The 20,906-nt window shown below is 42.9% G+C and overlaps 1 protein-coding gene, 1 long non-coding RNA gene and 1 other non-coding gene across 3 annotated transcripts in view; 2 read left to right on the plus strand and 1 right to left on the minus strand.

Moving 5' to 3' along the window:
- LOC115070458 overlaps positions 1-20,906 on the minus strand; it is a 56,094-nt gene that overhangs the window by 25,814 nt on the left and 9,374 nt on the right. The window contains exon 2 of the long non-coding RNA XR_003849613.1: positions 7,621-7,761. This is a non-coding gene — a long non-coding RNA (uncharacterized LOC115070458). The remainder of the gene's footprint in view (positions 1-7,620; positions 7,762-20,906) is intronic.
- Positions 7,618-7,761, plus strand: LOC115070464. The gene has a single exon (XR_003849619.1). It is a non-coding gene; the product is annotated as a small nucleolar RNA SNORA48 (small nucleolar RNA).
- Tnfsf8 (TNF superfamily member 8) overlaps positions 15,485-20,906 on the plus strand; it is a 27,464-nt gene continuing 22,042 nt past the window's right edge. Inside the window, exon 1 of the mRNA XM_008833487.2 lies at positions 15,485-15,676. Within this exon, the coding sequence (XP_008831709.1) occupies positions 15,485-15,676 (192 nt within the window). The remainder of the gene's footprint in view (positions 15,677-20,906) is intronic.

The raw sequence follows: 20,906 nt of genomic DNA on the forward strand, positions 1-20,906 counted from the left end.
GGCTAAGGTTTGGGCTTCTTGCCCATTCCCCCAGTTCTATGCTAGGTTTTTGTCTGATTGAGCTGGTATGGGTCTTGTACATGCTGCCATCATTGCTATAAGTTCATATGAGCAAGTTCCCAGGGGCCTGTTTATGTTTCTGTTATCTGCCCCCTCTTCCACAATGATCCCTGAGGCATGGGTAGGTGAGGTTTAATATAGGAGTCCTATCCAGGGACATGCACTCCGCAGACTCATTCACTACACTTTGGCCACTTGTGACCTTTTGTGTGCATTGCATTCTGTTGCATGAGGAAGCTTCATGGATGACAGTTGAGAGATGCATTAGTATTCTCTCTACCCCTTGTTCCACTATGTTCCAGAAACTTAGATGTAGAGGTTCCATTGTAGATGCGTCACTTAGGGCTGGGCATCTCTCAAACACTTATTCTCTGTGTGTGACCAGTTGTGGAACTCTGTAATAGCCTCCATCTGTTGTATAAAGAAGCTTCTTTGATGAGTGGTGACTGGCATAATTGTTTGTAACTATAAGGACCCATATTTAGCACACAGTAAGACATTACATTTGTCTAGGGATGTGACAGAGGTAGGGTTTTCTCTAGGATCTGTGACCTCTCCAGTCATATGTATTTAGCTATGTTCAAAGAGCCATGTTGTGTGACTTTTCCTGGGGAGATATAAATGAACATCTATTTACCCAACGTAGGACACCAACAACAGACCAAAGAAATGACTCCATCCAAGTCTAGCTTGGTGAACCCGTGCCTTTATAGAAGTTATTTATGGGAGTATGAGTAAGTTGTTACTTACAGGAGCATGGGTGACTGAAAGGCAGCTGCACCCTGAAAGGCCCAAGGCAGCATGAGTGATGACTCATGGAAGCTGCATGCCTGGAGCTCCCTGCACAGACTTCAGGCAGCGAGGCCCCATCAGAGAGCATCTTCTCCCCAGCAGTGGTTACTGTTTACCAGTGGGGAGGAGCCCTGAGAATTCTGAAGTTTCAGAAGCTTCTTAAGCCCTGAAAGTTTCATTTACTTCCTGAGTCTTGTGCGTCTTGCTTACTTCCCAGTCTTATGAGATTCCCTCTTTCTTACAGGAGGAAATATTTCAATTCAGGGGGAACAGCTACATAATAGCCCCCTTAGCCTCAGGCATCCTGGTTTAAACAATAGTAGCTGTAAGCTAACTGTACTGCATATAACTGTACTGCATACAATATCCATCAACACTTATTACACCTCTGCCCATTACACTCTTCTCCCTCCACCTAGAAGCTCCACTTTCCCCAGAGTCTTCCTTGAATTTCTTTACTGGGTCTTCCACACTCTATACAGCTAGTTAGCTGAGAAGTTGTTCATAGACTGAACTTGCAAGACTTACCACATTGCATTCTCTCCCATGAGTCTATCCTGACTGTAAGAGAGACATGTGATTATAGATTTCTTTAGTGGCCTTGGGTACTCAAGAACAAAAAAAAAAAATCAGCAACTCTGATGGAGTTTTAATAAAATGCTCCTTCATCTCCATGGGAAATGACTATGTGTTAGCATTATGGCGTCATTTACTCCCTGGAAGTCATTTCCAGAAAAAAGTGGAATGGCATCTGTCTTACTTAGGTTTCTGTTGCAATGATAAAACAAGGAGACCCTCAAAGGAAGAGTTTATTTGGACTTATGGATCCAGAGGGTTAAGAGTCCATAATGGCGGTTAAGACATGGGAGCAGGGAGTCAGGGCAGGAAGCCAAGAGCTCTCATCTTCAAGCGTGTACAGGAAGCAGAGGGAGCAACTGGAAATGGGAAGAGACTCTCAAAGGCCTCCCTCAGCAAGGTCACACCTTCTAAAGATTCCATGACCTTCCCCATACAGTGCTACCAACTTGGGACCATTTACCAAGTTCTCAAACATTTGAGACTATGGGCGACATTTCTCATTCAAACCACCATGGCATTGTTAATGAGGAAAATGGTTCTGATTAATAAGATGCAAATGAACTAGGAATATCTGATGGAAAGGAACAGGTTTGGGCCTCCCACAGTCAGTGTCTGGAAGCTGGTACAGTAGACCCTGGTTCCCATGAAGCTTGAAATTTTTAAGTTGAGTACAACTGTGCATGCCTGCTATGTGCTATCATTGCAACACCACCCCTGTGTCACCAAGAGGACTGCTACCAGCCTGGGCAGCCACAAGCACTGCCGCTGAAGAAATTAAGTGTGATGCTGCCCTGTTGGCTTGCTGTGCTCTTCCAAGTGAAGTAAGCCAATATGAGGAAGTTTGACTTTCTCCTTGCTATTGAAAGTGTGGCCCTTGGAAAATCGGCATCAGCATGTGCCTGGAATTTGTTAGAAATGCTGCCATCCCCACCTAGTACATCTGAATTTGAATCTGTAAGCTCAGAAGCTCCCTGAGCAGTTCTCATGCACGTTACATTTGTCAATATTGAAGATACATCAGTTCCTGAACCAGCACTCACATAGACCAGCCATAGCAGTGAACGCTGGCTGACTTCTGAAGGGCTTACCCATTGTCAAATAGTATCAATATTCATGTATATATTTTCTTTTCATTGTTTCTGATTTCCATCTTTTATTCCCAATCACAGCATCCTAATATCCTTCTTCAGGGGACTTAGCAAACAAAGACATTAGATCCGGCATTAACCTACAATTAATCAGATCTCAATCCCAATGCAGCATGTATCCATGGTATCTTAAATGTGTTCACCTTTAAGTTTATTTCTTGTCCCCTACATTTCCCATCAGGCTCCATCACCTCAAAGCAAGAGAAAAAAGAAAGAAAGACAAAGCCATGCAGTCCAGGTGGCGGAGGTTCCCCTGGTCCAGCGGAACCCTCAAGAGCTGGTCCATTTTGTACTCCGTGGATGTTGCAATAGACAGAAGCCCAAATCTGGACTTCAAAGGAAGAGCATGAAGCCAAGACAGCCTTTGCCAACCATTTCTGGTTCCAGCTCTCTGAAGATAAGGAACCATTTTCTACAGCTTGGCCAAACTGACAGGACAATCCTCTTGGAATAGCAGCTTCTCTCTCGTTTCCCATATACGGTATTCAGCCTCTCTAGCTATTGGCCAGCTATGCTAATATTCCATGAACTGAAAAATGGAGTGGAGGAGCTACATGTAAAGTGACTTTATAACAAAAGGAGAAAAGGATGCTTAGGGCTAGGACAGGCACACTGTGGGCTGGATTCAGAGGGAGAAATTTATTCTATTTCTGGTGATTCTCCATTCCTTGCAAAGAGGTGGTGAAAGGTAGTACACGATACTCAGACAAGGAAATATTAGATTTTCCTATGACACATAGGAAACTACACACATCAAGAAAGAAAACAGTACTATAATACAAATCAACATGATCCCAAGATATTATTTGCAATGTTCCCCTATGGGTAGGGATTATGGGTTGTTTCTGGTCCCTTCCTTATAAAAAGCAACACAATCATAAACAATTTGGGACAAAAATAATTCAAAAGGAAAAGTTAATAATATACTTGGTAAAAACTGCTGGTAGAGAGTCACCGGATGGGATATAAGAACCAGGAGAGAGCAAGGTCAGGAGAAGACAAAGAGAAGTCACAGAAGCACAGGAGATAAAGCAAGGGAGGAAAGGACATCTTTCCAAACAGGGAGAGATAAAAGGGAGTTTTACTATCTAGATGGGTAGACCAAGTAGGTTTATTTGGCTAGCTGGGTGTCCAATACTTCAACAAAAGGAAAAGTTCGTGCACATTCTGAAAATGTAAATCAAGTACCTATCATGTACTGGAGGGTATCCCAAGGTTTCTTCACCATGCAACACCCCACCACTGAGCCATGCTAAGTAAAAATAATTGTTACATTATCAATGAAACCAACTAAGGTTTGGGGTGACTAAATGCATCCCCACCCCAAAGGATACAAGCTTCTGCTCTACTATAGATTCTCATCAAATGTTTGCTTTGAAACGCAAGGTGTGGAAAGGGACTTGAGCTCAGGGCTCTGTTTCCCTGGTCCCTCTCTGAACTATTTTCCAAACACTCACCATCTTCTATTACCCCACCTATTAATTACTTTATACTTTTATCAGTTCAAGGATAGTTTCCCCAAGAGGTGTTCCACTCCAAGCTTTTCACTTCGGGTCCCCACAAAGTGGTTGTCCCCTCTGCAGCCTCACTGCAACCAACACCAAGCAGATGGTTACACCTGGGCATTTACAGTCTGCCAATCCCCCTTTGATTCCACAACTGAAAGTTAGATATTAAAAAGGAAAAGTTAAGTCGGGATATTTTTGTTCTTCCCAGCAAAAATAATTACTGCACAAAATGCACTGGTGTGATCTGTTGCGGTTCACCTGTTTCTCTTTTGCTTGTCCCTCCCTATATGAAAATATGTGCCTCTGCACAAAGAGCACAGCAGTTCAAGGCTTTACTGGGCTGCCCTAACCATCTGGAGAGAAATTGATTTTCACTTCAAAGCTTACAGATTTCCTAGAAATTGAAAGAAGAAAATTTAGCCCACTTTAAATAGAAAAAGGCTACTTCCTGATTCTGCTAGCATCAGGAAACAATTTTGCAGGACATCCACCTCCCATAATGCTCCATGCACCCAACACAAACAACATGCAAGTCAGATCGCTCATGTGAAATATTTCATTAGTGGGATGAGACCGTCTTCTAAAAAAGAAAAGAAAAAGTCAGATTTCTGCTGCGTATGTTTGTATAAGCCTATGATCCCAGGATCATGAATTTGACATCAGTCTGAACATTCAAAGTATAATTTCCTCCTCACCTCCATCTCTGGAAATAACACTAGTTTGCTCAAACTTTTTGCAGCTCAATTATGGTCCACAGTCCACTCTGGGAAAGCATCAATTCCCTTAGATGTCCGTGTGTCATAGTTTCTGCACGTTCCATTTTGAAGATGTGCATGTTTGGCTATATGCAAAGACAAGGGTTAGGGTGGGAGAGACAGCACTGGGGAGCGTATACCAAAAGCAGCACTCTTGGGCTCTCTTGTGGTTGGTTGTCGACTTGACACATCTGGGAAGAGGGAACCTAAATTGAGGGGATTTTGTCTATCAGATTGCCCTTTGGGCATTTTCTTGATTGTTGAGTGATGTGGGAGGGCCCAGACCATTGTGGGTGGTGCTATCCTTGGGCAGGTGTTCCCAGGTTGTGTAAGAAAGCAGGCTAAGGGGCTGGAGAGAAAGCTTAGTGGTTAAGAGCACTGGCTGCTCTTGAAGAGGACCCTGGTTCAATTCCTAGCACCCACGTGGTGGCTAACAACCCTCCGTAACTCCAGTTCCAGGAGAATTCTAAGCCCTCTTCTGACATCTGTGGGTACTGCACAACATGGGTGCACCAACATACATGCAGGCAATATACTCATATACAGAAAAATAATAGATAAAATATTTTTAAGAGCAAGCAAGCTGAACCCCGACCAATGGAGCCATCCAGTAAGCAGTGCTCTTCCATGACCTCCACCTTAGCTCCTGCCTGTAGGTTTCTACCTTGAGTTCCTGTTTTGGCGTCCCTCAAAGATGGACTATGACGTAGAAAGTCAAATAAACCATTTTGTCCCTCAAGTTGGTTTTGGGCAGTGTTTTCTCACAGTAACAGAAATCAAACTAAAACAGGATCAGGGTGAGTGGTGAAATAATGACTGCATTAATTGAATGAATGATTAGTATAAAATTGGAGCTCACTAAATGCAGGCAGTGTTCAAAGACATAAAATAATCATTCCTGCTCTAACTGTTATTGGTGATTAGAGAAAGAAGCATGTTATGAAACCCCAGAGGAGAGGGCTCTATTGTATTTGGGAAGTTGAGAGCTGGAGGACAATATTTGAACAGCCACTTTTTAGAAATACATTGAACTTCAAGGACAAGAGATGAACTGCTGCAGCAAGTTCTACAAGCAGGCCTCCCACTCTAGTGGGAATAGGGAGCTCAGCTCAACCAGGCTTCTGGTTCCAGCAGATCCAGGCACCACCCCACGACTACGTTTCCGGCACCTGCAAGACTCCATAGCACCTCTGGAGCAGGCCTTCTGCTCCAATGGGTCCAGGAAGCACCTCAGGACTAAGAGGGACCTGGGAGCACTGTGGGATCAGGATTCCAGCCCTGGTGGGTTCAGAGGTCAATGGGGATCCTGGGCTTTGGCTTCAATGTGCCCAGAGTCCCCTGAAGACTGACATCTGGCTCCAGTGGTCTCTTAGGGGCAGCGTGGGTGTGGGGTTTTGGCTTCCAAGGTTTCAGTGTTTACTTCAGGTCTAGCAATCTACACAGTTGTGGTGCCAGAGGTTAGTTCAGGACTGTGGAGCTAACCACAACCTCAGGATAATTCATAGACTAACATTTGGTGCCTTGCCACTACGTGTTTGTAAAGTCCACAGGTGACTGGGTTGTAATCCTGTCTGGCTACCCGGGAGCTTGGTGTGTGGTCCCATCCTTTGCCCTCTTGGCACATAGTCAATCAGGATCACCTCAGCAGTCCGATGAAATGTTCAACACCAAGCTTCACCAGTCCGAATGCTTAAGCTTTATGCAGGTGTCCCTAGAGGAAGAATCTGAGAAACCAAAACATCCAAATAGTCATGGAGAAGGGAAAGCCAAAACAGAAAGACAAAGTCACTCTAACAGATGTGCAAAGCTCAACGAAGACTATGATATAATCACCAACTCTGACTCATCCCCAACTGACCAACTCCCCTGTACACGAATCCAAACTCACAGAGCTAGCTGAAATGTCTGAGGAAGAATTCAGAGTTTTACTGAATTTTTTTTACTTATTCTAGTTTATGTGTTTGCATATTTTGCCTGAATATATCTAAGTGCATCCATGTCATACAATGCCTTCAGAGGCCAGAAAAGAGTGTCATCCCCTGAAACTGGAATTACAGACTGCTGTTAACCACCATGTGGGTGCTGAGAACTGAACCCAGGTCCTCTGGAAGAGCAACCAATGTTCTTAACCACTAAAGCATCTCTCCAGTCTAGAGTGTTAGTTTTTAAAAAAGAATTAATGGTCATATAGAAGAATCAAACAAACAGATGCACAAATTGAGGAAATCCATCCAAGACCTTGGCAAGAGAGTCTCCAAAGTTAATGAAACAACCAGTAAACTGGAGGCAGAAGCCCAAAATATGAACAATCTCCTTCAGCAAGGAGATCGAAACACTGAAAAGAAATCAAACAGAAACATTTAAAATGAAGGAGATGGTCAATCTAAAACAAACACACAGATACCATCATTAACAGACCAGGCCATGCAGAACAAACTTCAGGGATGGCAGACAAGGTCGAGACAATAATACAAACGTATGAATGAAGTTTTCAAGAAGTCTAGGATACATTCAAGATATCAAATCTGGGGCTGAAGAGACGGCTCAGCAGTTAAGAGCACTGGTTGCTCTTGCAGAGGGCCTGGGTTTGATTCCCAGCACCCACGAGGTGGCTAACAACCATCTGTAACTCCAGTTCCAGGGGAATCTGATGCCTTCTTCTGACCTCTGCAGCCATTGTACAACATGAGTGCACTTGCATACATGCAGGTAAAACACTCATACACATAAAATAAAAATAGATAAATCCAAATTTTTTTTATAAAAGATCAAACCTACCACCTGGCAATGGGCAAAGAGACACCTTGTTGGTGATGTTGTTCTTAGATCAGTCAGAGGCAGAGCAGACGCTGTCCTTTGTTCATCCTCGCTTGATGCCTGGCTGAGTGGCCAAAGCTGTTTCATGCCTAGGGCACAATCCTATTGAAAAAAAAAAAAAGATCAAACCTGAGAATTCATGGTGTAAATGGAGTAGAGGAAAATAAAATAAAATGGAATAGATAAACTATTCAATGAAATTATATTTCCCAAACCTGATAAAAGAAGTAAATATCCAAACACAAGAGTTATATAGAACTCCAAATAGATATGACTAGAGGAGGAACTCACCATGGCACATCAGAGTCAGGATGTCAAAGCTATGAAGCAGAGAAATAATTCTAAAAGCATCATGAGAAACAACTTACACACAAAAGCAGAAATATCAGAATTACCAAATTTTTCATCAGCAACTTTTCATCAGCAATAAAAGCCAGAAGAGCATGGAATTAAATATTTAAAACTCAGAAAGTAAATAACTGTGAACCAAGAATGCTATACTCTGCAAAGGAAAAAGGGTATTTCAAGACAAACACAAATGCAGGCAATTCATGTCAATCAAGCTAGCACTACAAAAAAAATTGTTGTTGTTATGTTTGTTGGTTTGTTGGTTTGTTTGTTTGTTTTAGACATATTTCTAGCCAGCCTGGAACTTGCTATGTAGACCAAGCTGGCCTCAGACTCATAGAGATCTGCCTACCTCTACCTCCTGAGTGCTAGGATTAAAGGCAGGTGCCATCACCATCACACTACACTCAGAAAATTCTGTTTTTCTTTCTTTCTTTCTTTCTTTCTTTCTCTCTCTCTCTTTCTTTCCTTTCTTCTTTTGAGGCAGGGTCTCCTTGTAGTCCCAACTGCCCTGGAACTTGCTATATAGACCAGGCTGGCCTTGAACTCACAGAGATCCTCCTGCCTCTGCCTCCCAAGTGCCAGGACTCAAGGTATGTGCCACCATGCCCTGCCTCTGAGAAAATTCTTAATGTAATACTTTACAAGGAAGAAGAAGAAAAATGGTCTCCTCCACCTGAATACAAGAAAGTATGCACTCAATGAAAAGAAAAGATAAACAAACAAGACCCCAGGAAAGAAACATCCAAGTCAAACACAGCAACTCAGCAAATCCTCAAAACTAATACAGAAGAAGGAAATAAAATGCAAATAATTCAGTTAAACAGAACATCACCAAACAAGTTCATAGGAAATGGCAAACCTCTTTCTACAATAACCTTTAATGTAAACAGCCTTAAATCAGCACTAAAAAAAAAAAGAAGAAGAAAAAGAAGACTAATTGACTAAAAAACAAGACCATAGCTGGAGAGGTAGCTCAGCAGTTAAGAGCACTGGCTGCTCTTTCAGAGGACCCGGGTTCTGTTCCCAGCACCCACATCGTGGCTAACAACCTTCCATGACTCCAGTTCCAGGGATCTGACATCCACTATGGCCTCCACGGACATTGTATGACACAGGCGCTCTTACATACATGCAGGCAATACACTCATACATAATAAATAAAATATTGAAAAAGAACCAACTATATGTTGCCTCCAGGAAACACACGTAGTCAGCAAAGATACCAAAACACTCAATATTAAGGATGGAAAACAACAAGAAATTCAAGAAAGTCCTCTGATGTAAGAACAGAGAGGACACAGCCCTGACGGAAGAGGAGTCAAGAAAGAGGTTAGCAAGTACACAAGAACCTACATCAGAATACAGCAGCGGAGGGGGGATTCGATGGGATCCAAGGCTGAAAGTAGACCTAGGGGAAGGCCAGACATGCCTTGCAAAGAGACATGGCCAAGATTCTGTAGGCAACTTGAGATGACGAAGGATTTACATCCAGAGGAGGAAAAGGAATGGCTTCTTAAGACTTGGCAAATGAGGATGACGTTCGTCTCACTTGTGATCTTGACAGCGTCCAACGCATAGGGTCTCAGTGCCCAGGGATAACATCTCTTCCTGTACCACTTCTTGTCAATATGGAAGCCCCTTTCCCCAGCTTTGCACACAAGCACAATGTCAATGGAGTTCTAAGGGATCAGTTCAACTATTTGAGTTTTCTATTCTTCAGTTATACTGCAAGCCCATGGAAGTCGTAGAATTAATGCGTGTTTGCTCTCTTGCTTCTATAATTAGTTTTCCCATTTTTACCATTAGCTATGTATCACTGAAAATTATAAACGTACATCTCCTTTTGGAGGCAGGGGGTCCCACTACATACTCTAAACTGGCCTCAAACTCACCAATCTGCTTCCTTTGCCTCCCAAGTTCTAGGATGACAGGTATGCCTCACCCAGTCTGGCTGAAACTATGTTCTTTAAAATGGTTACACATTTCTACTTTTTAGCAGTGCCTGTTGTCCTGGTTCATTGCAATGTCATGCTTTAAAGTCATAGATTTTAAGCCTTTATCATTTCTACAATAGCAGAATCCCCAAAAGAATCTTATACACAAGCACCACTTAGGAGTGTCCTAGTTTGTGTCTCTATTGCTGTGATAAGACATTGACCAAAACCAACTTGGGAAGGAAAAGGTTTCTTTCATATTACAACTTCCCGGTCACAGTTCATGACTAAGGAAAGTCAGGACAGGAACTTAAGACAGGAACCTAGAGGCAGGAGCTGAAGCATGAATCATGGAGGAATGCTGCTTACTGGCTTGCTCCCCCAGCCTGCTTCCTTATATAACCCAGGGCCACCTGCCCAGGGGTAGCAAGACTCACAGGGCACTGAGCCCTCCTACATCACTCAACAATCAAGAAAATGCCTAATAGACATGACCAATCTGCTAGAGGAAATTACCCAGTTGAGGTCTCCTCTTCTCAGGTGAGTCAAATTGACGACTGAATCTATTCAGCACAGCAAGGTAAACACTCATGAAGATTTTTTAAATATTTTAATCATTTTTATTTTATGCGTATGAGTATACTGACTGAACATATGTAAGTGCACCCGTGTCATGCAATGCCCATGGAGGTTAGAAGAGCATATCAGATTCCCTGAGACTGGAGTTAGGGACGGTTGCTAGCCACCATGTGGGTACTGGGAACTGAACCCAGGTCCTCTGCACGAGCACCTAGTGCTCTTAATCTCTGAGCCATCTCTCCAGTACCAACATTCATAAGATTTTATAAAGAAGTGTTAAGAAATATGTTCCTGTTATTCTCCCCAAGTCTCCTTGGTTGTTTTACTTTGAGTTCATTTTAGTATTCTAAATCAGGAATCAGACAACTTCTCTAAAGAGCTACATAGTAAATATCTTAGATTTCACGGGCTGTGATGAAGTCTCTATTTCAGTTACTTAGCTCTGCTATTGTAATGAAAATACAGCCACAGGTAATACATAAACAAATGTTCATGACTGTGTTTCACTAAAACTCACTGACCACAATAGGTGATAAGGCACATTAGTCCTGTGTTTTATTGCTTAAAACACACCTTAGGTGAGTCTGTTCCATCTCACACACACCACATCTTTAAAACGGTATATTTCTTCCTACCACACACAGTAATAACTCAAGAGAACTTTATATACATGAAATCATTTCCACTTTGCTCTAGCTGCATAATCAATAGTAACTTTACACCCTACAGTCATAGTTGAGGCTAGCTAGATGGTGCAACCAAGGCGCAGAAAAACTGGTCCTCATACCAGCATTACAAGCACATGATCCTGTGAACTACCCTTATTCCTCTCGCGTTCTCTCATCCATGTAAAGGAGTAGTAATAAACCTACCCAAAGTTACCTTGGCGGTTCTTTCTGGAAATTATTCAGTATACCAGTGTGTTTCAAACTCTTCTAGAATTCCACGGTTCTTGTTCAAACACAAGTTCTTAGAGCCCAGCCTAAGTAGCTGATTCAATAGCTCTAGAAGGTTTTGCAGCTCTCATTTCCTAAGTGATGCTGGTACTGATGGCAGTGATCCAGAGACCACTCCTTAAAAACCACTAGTTTGTATGACAGCATTCTCACCAGGAGAGATGGGGAAGCTAGAGCTACTTTCTCCTCCCATTTTTTTTCAAAATAAGGTTTTTTTCATCGAGGGATGAGGGATTAGTTTAGTTTACCCAGTGTCAGGTGCTAGAGACACATCTTAGCAGCTGTTTATAGGCTGAAAAGATACTGATGGACAATCTTAGCAAGGCATGCTAGAATGTAAATGCTGCTAAGTACACCACCTATGGAAGGATGAGGAAGTAGGAAACGGTTGAAAAGTGAGATGCAGAAATGCCATCACACAGTTTCTTTGTACACTCAACTCTCTAGAACTTTCTCTTTTCATAAACACCAAATCAAGCAAGATAAGCATTTAATTGAAGGTTGACCATTCATAGGCCCAGTTCCAAGAAATGTAGATGGGATGCAAGGGAGACACAAGTGAGCAGGTACAGAGTGGCCTCAGCCTCCATCTCACAGGGAAGGTCAAATTCCCATGTTCACATACGTGACAAGTGTAAGTAGAGGCAGGTAGATAATTAGATCGTTTTGTTTCATGGCCTGGGCATCACAATGTCTACAGAGTGTCAGTGAGCTGAAGCTATCTAGGCAGGTTTTACTGGAGGAGATGAAGCCAGTTGACTGGAGGTCAGAGAGACAGGAAAAACAGAGGCATGGCAAGGCAAGAAAACCGTGACAGGAAGTTTGGATAGGCCTTGAAAAGTATCAGCAGAGAGGGAAGAGGGTCTGAGAAAAAACAGAGGAGACAACCTGTCTCTATCCTTCCCCATATGAACCAAGTCACTCCATTTCTCATGTGTGCATATGTATGTTCATGTTCATGTGTGTGGGTACGTGTGTGTGCAATTGTGCAGGAATGTGTGTGTGTGTGAATACATGCAGAGGCTGGAGGTGAACTGCAGGTGTCATCCCACAAGAGCCATTTACTTTATTTTTTGAGGCAGGGTCTCTCACTGGTCTGAAACTCACTGATTAGGTTAGGATGGCTGGTCAGCAAACTCCAGCAGTCTACCTGTCTCTGTCTTCCCAGCACGGGGATTACAAACATGTGCCACTTCATCTGGCTTTTTAACATGAGTTCTGGGGATTGAACTCAGGTTCTCAAGTTTACACACCAAGCAGTTTATAGACTGAGCTATCTCCCAGCCACCCAGGTTATCTGTTTCTGCCTCCATTTCTTCCTTTAGGAAACGAGGCATTGGGGCTAGACAATCACAAAGTTCTACATTTTGTTCATCTTGAAATGACTCAGGGCCAGACAAAGTGAACAACCAGGCTAGACCCAGCCCTTCTGCCAGGCCCTCCCCTGCTCCAACCAGAGAGTTCTGCTTTCTTGCATTTTACATTCCCTGCACGGTTTTACTTCCAAGAAGGATTTGAAAATCACGCAACAAGGAAGTCTGTAAAGGCCCCTTCCATTTGCTCATCCTGTGGCTTGACCAGAGAAAGGAGCCTGTTAGCAACAGGAATTGCTAGGTTGGCTGGGCCAAGTTCTGCAGCATGTGGAAAACAAAGAGGAGATGAGAACGATGGGGGAAGGGAGCAGGGAGCCATCGAAGGCTTGTGAGTAGAGGAGCGCCACAGCAGAAGTGAAATTGGGCCCACAAACTGTTAGCAACTGATCTGAAAATCTCAACCGTTCAGAAGGTTCTAAGAACAAAGGATGATTTTCCCCCTTGTCAGCCTTCCTCCCAGGACACCGTACAGTAGGTAAAAATGTAACTGCAAGACAAACATTTTTTTCCACTGCCTTCTCAACCCCACGGGCCTTCAGGAAGACCTGAACTTCAAGCAAAGCCTTTTTATTTTTCAACACCCACAGCTTCCATTCAACAATCACAAGTTTTCCACTTTGATCAAAGGAGCTATGCAGAGAGGGCCAAGGGAGCAGGCAGTTCTCAGCAGACCTAAGCAGACTGCCACCCACTCCCTGTCCGTACCCAAGAGAGGACAAGGCCTTCTCCCCAAGTCAACCAGGTGCACCCTTCAAAAAATACTGGCTTGCCTCATCTTACTTCAACTGGCAGCCAAGTGAATGTGTATACATATGTCTTCCAAAGCCAAGCTCAGCTTGGGACCAAAGGGGCTCAGCTTCCTTGATCATCAAATAGGTATACTGTCCACCATTCTATTAAGCCCAAGAAAACATTTCACGATTTCATCCCTCACTGCCTCCTCTTCCATCTCCAGGATTTGTGATTTTATGAATTCACTAGGAAGGGTCTCCAGACCATCTCCTAAATCCAAGTCACTTTGAGGGATGCTCAGCAGTTAAGGATCTACACAGGGCCAGAAACAGGAAAACTCCAAGCTTGGCTTTCCTTGGAGGCTTCTGATATCCCCCATGTCTTACAGATGTAGGCTACAGCCAAACGGGAAGATACTGACAACCTTCAGGGTAACAGCATATGAGGTTTCTAAAGGTCACGTCTATAGGCAGCTGCAAATTAGTGATCCATGTCTTTAAAGGTGTTCTGAAGTGTAGAGGTCATTCATAACCACTGATTTGATTCAGCTCTGTGTCCCAGAGTATCTATTTATTATATTAAATTCCAGACGTGGCCCAGGGGACAACTTGGGATGTTTAACAGGAATTGTTCAACAGCAGCTGCCAAGTCTGTTCCCATTCAGGAAACACTCTTACATCATCTTGTTTGATCTTCTCCATGACCGTAAAGCAGAAGGGAATAAAGAAAGGGCCATGGTGACTTAGTCAAGGACCAAAGCTGCAAAGACAGAAGGCTAAGATAGGCCATGAGGTTTGCAGCCCGGAAGTAAGGATTCCTGCAGGCTTCAGGGCCAGGCCAGTTTGGATGCACCTCCCAGTTCTTCTGTAGGCTAGATTTGTAACTTTGGTTGAGAAAGTTTTTGTGCTGACTGAGCCTCTATGTTCCATTCTATAAAGAAGAAATGTCACCTTCCTCTGAGCTTGGAGATAAGGGTAAAGAGAGACTATAAGCAAAGTTTCCAAGATTGTAACTGAGTCAAGAGGTTGGATTATGGTAACAGTCACACACAGTTTACCACAGTTTACCTACAGCACTGTACGCACCCCAGTACACCCCTCAGACAGCACAGGCACCCCCAGACATTCCACATCACTCAGCCTCTCCTCCCAAGTCCTCTACACATATCCCTTCCCTTTTGATGAGTTTTATGGCAAGCCAGGTTCATCAACAAATTTAACAGACCCCAAAACACCCTGCAAAAGCATTAAGAGTTTTAGTTCAAAAGTGTGTTGTTTCCAAATTCCTGTTCTTGTCTTTTCTTTTCAGTATCTTTGAAACTATGCCCAAATTTCCTACTGTCATGAACTTGCCCCAGTTTACCCATAGTGCCACATTGTGTAACCTTCCTTCCCAAGAATGAGTGTACATAGCAGGCAGTGATTGTCAAACAACTGTACTGCTGACCAAAAACTGCAGGCTCCCAGGGACCCACTGAAGAGACTTTTATCTGCAAACTCTTCTGGGCACCAGCCTGGAGAATGCAGTGTACAGGCTCCAGGAAGGAAGGTGTTCTGTGGCTGAGTCTAAACGAAACAGAAGTGATCCGGTGCAACATCGGCACACGCAGAACTGTCTCTTTCCTACCGCCCTCTGACATCAGCCACCATCTCTCTCACTACAATTTCTCTGCTCAAATCAATCCCGGGCGATGAAAAATGAACCTCTCCCCCACCCTTACAGCTACCCTTCGCCTCACGCCCCCAGAGAAGAGTTTCTCCACCCGGCAACTGGTGAAGGCTTTTTTCCAAGTCACATGATCCAGGATGCAGGGGGAAAATCCTTCTTGGAACAGAGCTGGGTGCAGAATCGAATCAGATGAGGAGAGATAAGGTGTGATGTGGGGCAGACTATATAAAGCATGGAGCTGGGGCTGCCGCGAGCAGGCAGCCGTGGGGCCCCTTACCCTGACTCAGCCATGCAGGAGTCACCCGACTCGGTGGACAACTCCTGGAGAAGCACCAGCCGCGGCTACTTCTACCTGTGCACAGCCACCCTGGTGTGCCTCGTTGTGGCAGTGGCAACCATCCTCGTTCTGGCAGTCCAGAAGACGGTGAGTGGACGCCTTTGCTTTCCTTTTCTCATTTAGAGTCTGCCTCCCCATAGGTACAGCTCTGGGAGCAAACGAATATGTTAATTGAGAAAAAAAAGTCATAAAATGATGTATGAATATAGATGCCGTATCAGAAGACGGGAAAAAAGAAACAGAAACAAATTCCCTGAACTAAGATGTTTTTAGAGGAATGTTATTGGACGATAATCTCAAAACTTTCCAGACGTCCCTGAGCCAAAAGAACAGAGAGGAACTATCTGCCTTGAGAAACTGCAGTTTAGAGCCTGCTGAGCCAGAGTCTGGTGGTGGCTAGGGAGGAAGCAATGGCCAGCTGATAGGATGTGTGCAGGACTTGATATCTCTGCAAGACTTGCAGCCCAGATTGTAAGGTTGTGTTCTCCAACCATGTTTCCAAAGTTTCTGAGGCCTCTCCATTTCCAAGAGTTTGTTAGTGCGCTTGGTTTTGTTTGCCCTTTTTTTCTGACAAAGAGCTAAATTGCAGAGGCCACAGTATAGATGGAAACAAGATAAAAGTCAAGGCAAAGCTCCTCCAAGCTCTGGGCATTTCAGCATTAAAACCCACAAAAGAAATCGAAAGCTTCCTCACAAGCCACTCACTGGCTTTGAAGAGCTTAGGGTGTTGCATGAAACAGCTGAGGGACCTGTACCCTCTGAGATACACACACAATGCGCAGGGTTGAACTGTCTTGGGAGTTTTCTTTGTTTAAGTAAGTGGTAAAATCTGTTTTTGAAAACAGAAGAGATGAAAGAAAAGGCTTCTTCATATTTTCAAGGGTTTGCCTTGAGAGAGAATCAACTAGTACGCGTTGTCTAGAAAATACTGTTCTGATGGCATAATGACTCACAGACTTTGTGGGAGGTGAGATCAAGTTCTGATGACTTGGGTTCTGTAAGAACTAAACTCATATATGCAACACTGTGCCCAAGTGAGAACGCTTCTGTTGTTATTTCACAACTCTTGCTTGGCATCATAGTATAATCCTGCAGATTTTGATCTGGCTCTCCTCTGCTGTCTTGGGTCAAATGCTCAACAACTTACCAATGGCTGAAAGAGAGCTAGGCCTTAAAAGACTTTGATATGTATTTTTTAAGTGTCATCCAGTATTGAACTCTAAATGAAACTTCAAAACTCATCTCTCTTTGAGAGTGTAAAAATGGAGTTGCTTATGTTTGATTTGGGTGGTAGAATTGGTAGGGCTTGTCATTTAACAGGCTCCTCTGCATCTGCTAAGAATAACTCTCTCAGAAACACCAGACCTCCTTTTCTCTTTTACTTACTCAGCCCTTTCTGCGGTCATAATTTGGTGTAAGCCAGAAATGTGTTCTTCCGCAGCAATGCTCAGATAAGATAGATTGAAGTGGCCTTTCAGAAGGTCTTCAGTTGAAGGATACAGTAGAACTCCTGAGCGTGGGGGAGAAATCAAGTTGCTGGGAGTGGTGATGGCGCTGTACGGAACTAGAGAGAACGCTAGAATAGTCCTCCTTCAATTCCGACTTAGAGTTAATTCCTTCTATGAGAGCGCTGGAGTGGCTCTTTCTGCCCCACTTCTGCAAATGCAGAAAATGAAGTACAGAAAAGAAACAAAGCTTGACCTCCCACCACCCTATCAAGCAGTAGAGGACTGTGTGGCTGTTTCACAAGAACGGTGATCCCTTCGCTAGTCGGGAGTTCGGCAGAAGCATGGAGAATTCGGTTGCCATCTCCTTTTGTAGCTTTATCATCTTATGTACCTACTTCTTTGACTTAGCCGTTCTGTGACTCCACATTCTGAGTCTGTGTTTTGGTGGGCTGTGATTTTTCTTTTTTTTTTTCTGTAAGTATTTTATTTATCACTGAAGAAAAAACAGAGCAGCAAGTTCTTTGTTGGCTTCAGTAAGACCAAATAGTTACTCTTTAACATAGCTACCACACTCCAAAATTGAAGTCATTACTAAAAGTACTCGTTGAAAGAATCTATCCTGAAGAAAGAAAATTAGGAAAAAGAATTAAATGATTCCTCCAAACCACATGTTTATAAATTTTTTTCATATTTAAAGTGCTTGAAAGGCACTAATTTTCCATTAATGGGAAAGATGTTTACTATTGGCAAAAGAAAAAACTCAGTGACAGTTTACCAGATGTTAGGATTCCAAAGCTGTGCTGTTTGGGATCTACCCTTGAGCAGTCTCGGAGGAAGCAATGGCCAGCTGATAGGACGTGTGTCATTACAATAAGGACTGTAAATTGCACTTTCTCTCATGTAAAGTCTACAGAAATACCACTGCAGCCAATGTCTGGGCTGTGATTTCTTAAATCTTGGGTACTTACTTACAAGCGAATGCCTGCTTCATTAATAGTCATGATATTAAGTATAAGTGATTAGATAGATGATAGATAGACAGATGATAGATAGAGAGATAGATAGATAGACATAGATAGATGACAGATAGATGATAGATGATAGATAGATAGATAGATGATAGATAGATAGATAGATAGATAGATGATAGATAGACATAGATAGATTCTGCCAGTTCTGTCCCTCTACAGAGCCCTGACTAATACAAAAGGTTTTACATGTATTTACTTACTCATATGTGCGTGGCACAGCACACACGTGGAGGTGAGGATAACTTTTGGGAGTTGGTTCTCTCCTTATACCATGTGGGTTTTCCAGTACACTTCTTAGCAATTAACTGTGGTAAGAACCAGGAAAGTATGTTTTCCCTGAACCTAAGTTATCAGGGATGCATTCAGTGGGAAGAGGGATGTAGACTGACTTGCAGACAGGTGAACTTGGCAACTCGAGGAAGCTCAGGGGGGGCATCTGGAAAGAAACCAAAGGAAAGAACCAAGGAGTTCAGGTTCACATGCTAGTTTTAAACATGGAACAGGCCATGGCCACACAGCTTTCTCTGTGCTTGAGTCGGACAGGATGGAGAACTGTGAGAATCACTTTACTGCCATACATAGGGGTAGGGCTACCTTGAGACTACCAGTGAAGGAGAACGTTTCCCCAGAAGCCCGAAGAAAAACTTCATTAGAAATTGGAGTTTCAGATTGGAGTGAGGAATGAGAACAATTTTAAAGGAGTGAAGAAGGGAAATGAGGGGAGAGTCTTTCCCTGGAGGGTGGCACAGTGTAAGCAAAGAGATGGAGACAGAGACTATATACCATGCTAGAAAAATCATCCAAGACTCCCTTGAGCCTTTGGTAAAGGACCAAATACCTCCAATGATGAATTCTGTGAGAGAGACAAAGGAGAAATTTAGGGATCACTTTAGGCCTTGTACAAGATGTTGTTGTATATACTGGGTATACGAACAAGGTTCCTGCCCTTGTATTGTTTATACAACTTTTTAGTGATGTCTTGAAGCCCTCTGTGTCATCTCTACTTTTATTTGCATTTAAACCAAAATATTTCTATGAAATGTATTTACATTGCTTTAGAAAACTAACTAAAAAACAAGGGAGGAGAAAGCAAACGTTTCTCACACGCTCACTCCAGCAGAAATCTGTCTCAGCTGAATACCCACCGTGAACACATTCTTGTGTGTCTTTCCATGAGTCTGAACATCTACAAATGCAAAGTACACATGTCATTATGGTAAATCCATAATTTTGTCCCTTGCTCTATTTATTTGATGGTATATCTTAGAGATCCTTCCATGTCTATATGTAAAAGTGTATTTTCTGTTTTTATGAAGTACACAGTATTCTGTTGTACTGATGTTTTGTAAAATGTATCTGTGCCTAGTGAGAAACACTTAGGTTTTCCTCTAGAATTTTGGGCCTCTGTGCATGTCTACAAGTAGATCTGTATAATAAAGTCACAGAAGTAGAAATAGAATATGTATTTTTCACCTTCTGCCAATGTTGTCATCAGCCTCTGCAGATATGCAACCAGAATAGTCTTGAGGAAGGAAAAGTCTACAGTCAAAGATATATGTTCATGTCACTATGGAAAGAAAGAAAAATTGGCTTCTTACTGAGTAGTTCAAGGGTGCACACGTGCTTTTCCCACAGCTTGGGAAAGACTACAGAGTCAAGATAAACTGTAAAATAATACATAGAGCAAAGCAAAATAAAAAACACAATAGAGCTTCTCTCATCTCCCTGGAGGAAAAAAGGATTCCGCAGTGAGACAGATTTCTAGGCTACGTCACAGATAAGTGTTTACATTTCACTGGACACTCCAGATCCTCAACAGTACTGATGACTTTATTTCCTAAACCAGGAAGCTGAACTTACCTAGACCCAGGCAAGAATTCCAACACAGTCCAAAGTGGTAAAGCAAGGCCACAGAATTGCTTAGTTTTTTAGTTTTGTGACCCATTTCTAGAAAGAAAGAGAAAACATCTACCTGCCAGTTTTTATAAGCAAAGAAAATGTCTTTGAAAAATGTCCTGATCGTAGCTCTCTACAGAAAGTAAAGCAGAGTACACAGTTCAGGGTGTCAGTATTTGCTAAGGGTAGTGTAGGCTTGGGCATTGTTACTCAGGAGCTGTTTTAAACTCAGACGAAAGGAGTGAATGCTCTGGGACACATCCTATTCCTAAGAGACCCCCTGCATCTGACATTTATTATATTTAATAATTTAAAAATTAATTAATCTTCTATTCGGAGCTGAGAATGCTCTGAGGAGTGAGCCCTGCAGAGTGCTGTGAAGGGAAGACTCACACGGGCAGGAAAGATCCCAGCCTGAGAACACTGGCACTTGGAGGAAATGAAGCCCAGCGACTTGAGCTCCTGGCAGAATGACCCTGACCAAGGAGGGAATGGTTTGAGCTTGGGATCAAAAGGGTTTTGAAGAATAACCAGAGTGTAAGCCAAGACTAAGAAAATTAAATTTTTGATCTTGAAAACTTTGAAAAATTTCAAAAGCAAGATGACAAAACCCACATTACTTTCCACCTACATCTGTCAAGCAGCCACAGTTAGCACATGCATGCTGTCTCTGGAAGTGTATGAAAACAAGTTGTGGACAATGTGACTTTACTCACCTATGTTCTGGTACCCATGTTCTACCTCCACAATGCCATTGCTGTAGCTAAGAGAGTTCACATTACTTCAGCAATATCACCTAAGAGCATACAGTCCATTTTTCCATTTCCCTCCTTGGTTAAAGATGTCTTCTTTTTCATTTGATTTTTTATTTGCGGCCTAGAAGCTAACCTAAGATCACACACTGCCTTGTGTGGAATGATTTTATTTGCTTTAATTTAAAAC

Source organism: Nannospalax galili, unplaced genomic scaffold (assembly GCF_000622305.1).
Source record: "Nannospalax galili isolate Female #2095 unplaced genomic scaffold, S.galili_v1.0 scaffold34, whole genome shotgun sequence".
Lineage (NCBI taxonomy): Eukaryota > Metazoa > Chordata > Mammalia > Rodentia > Spalacidae > Nannospalax > Nannospalax galili.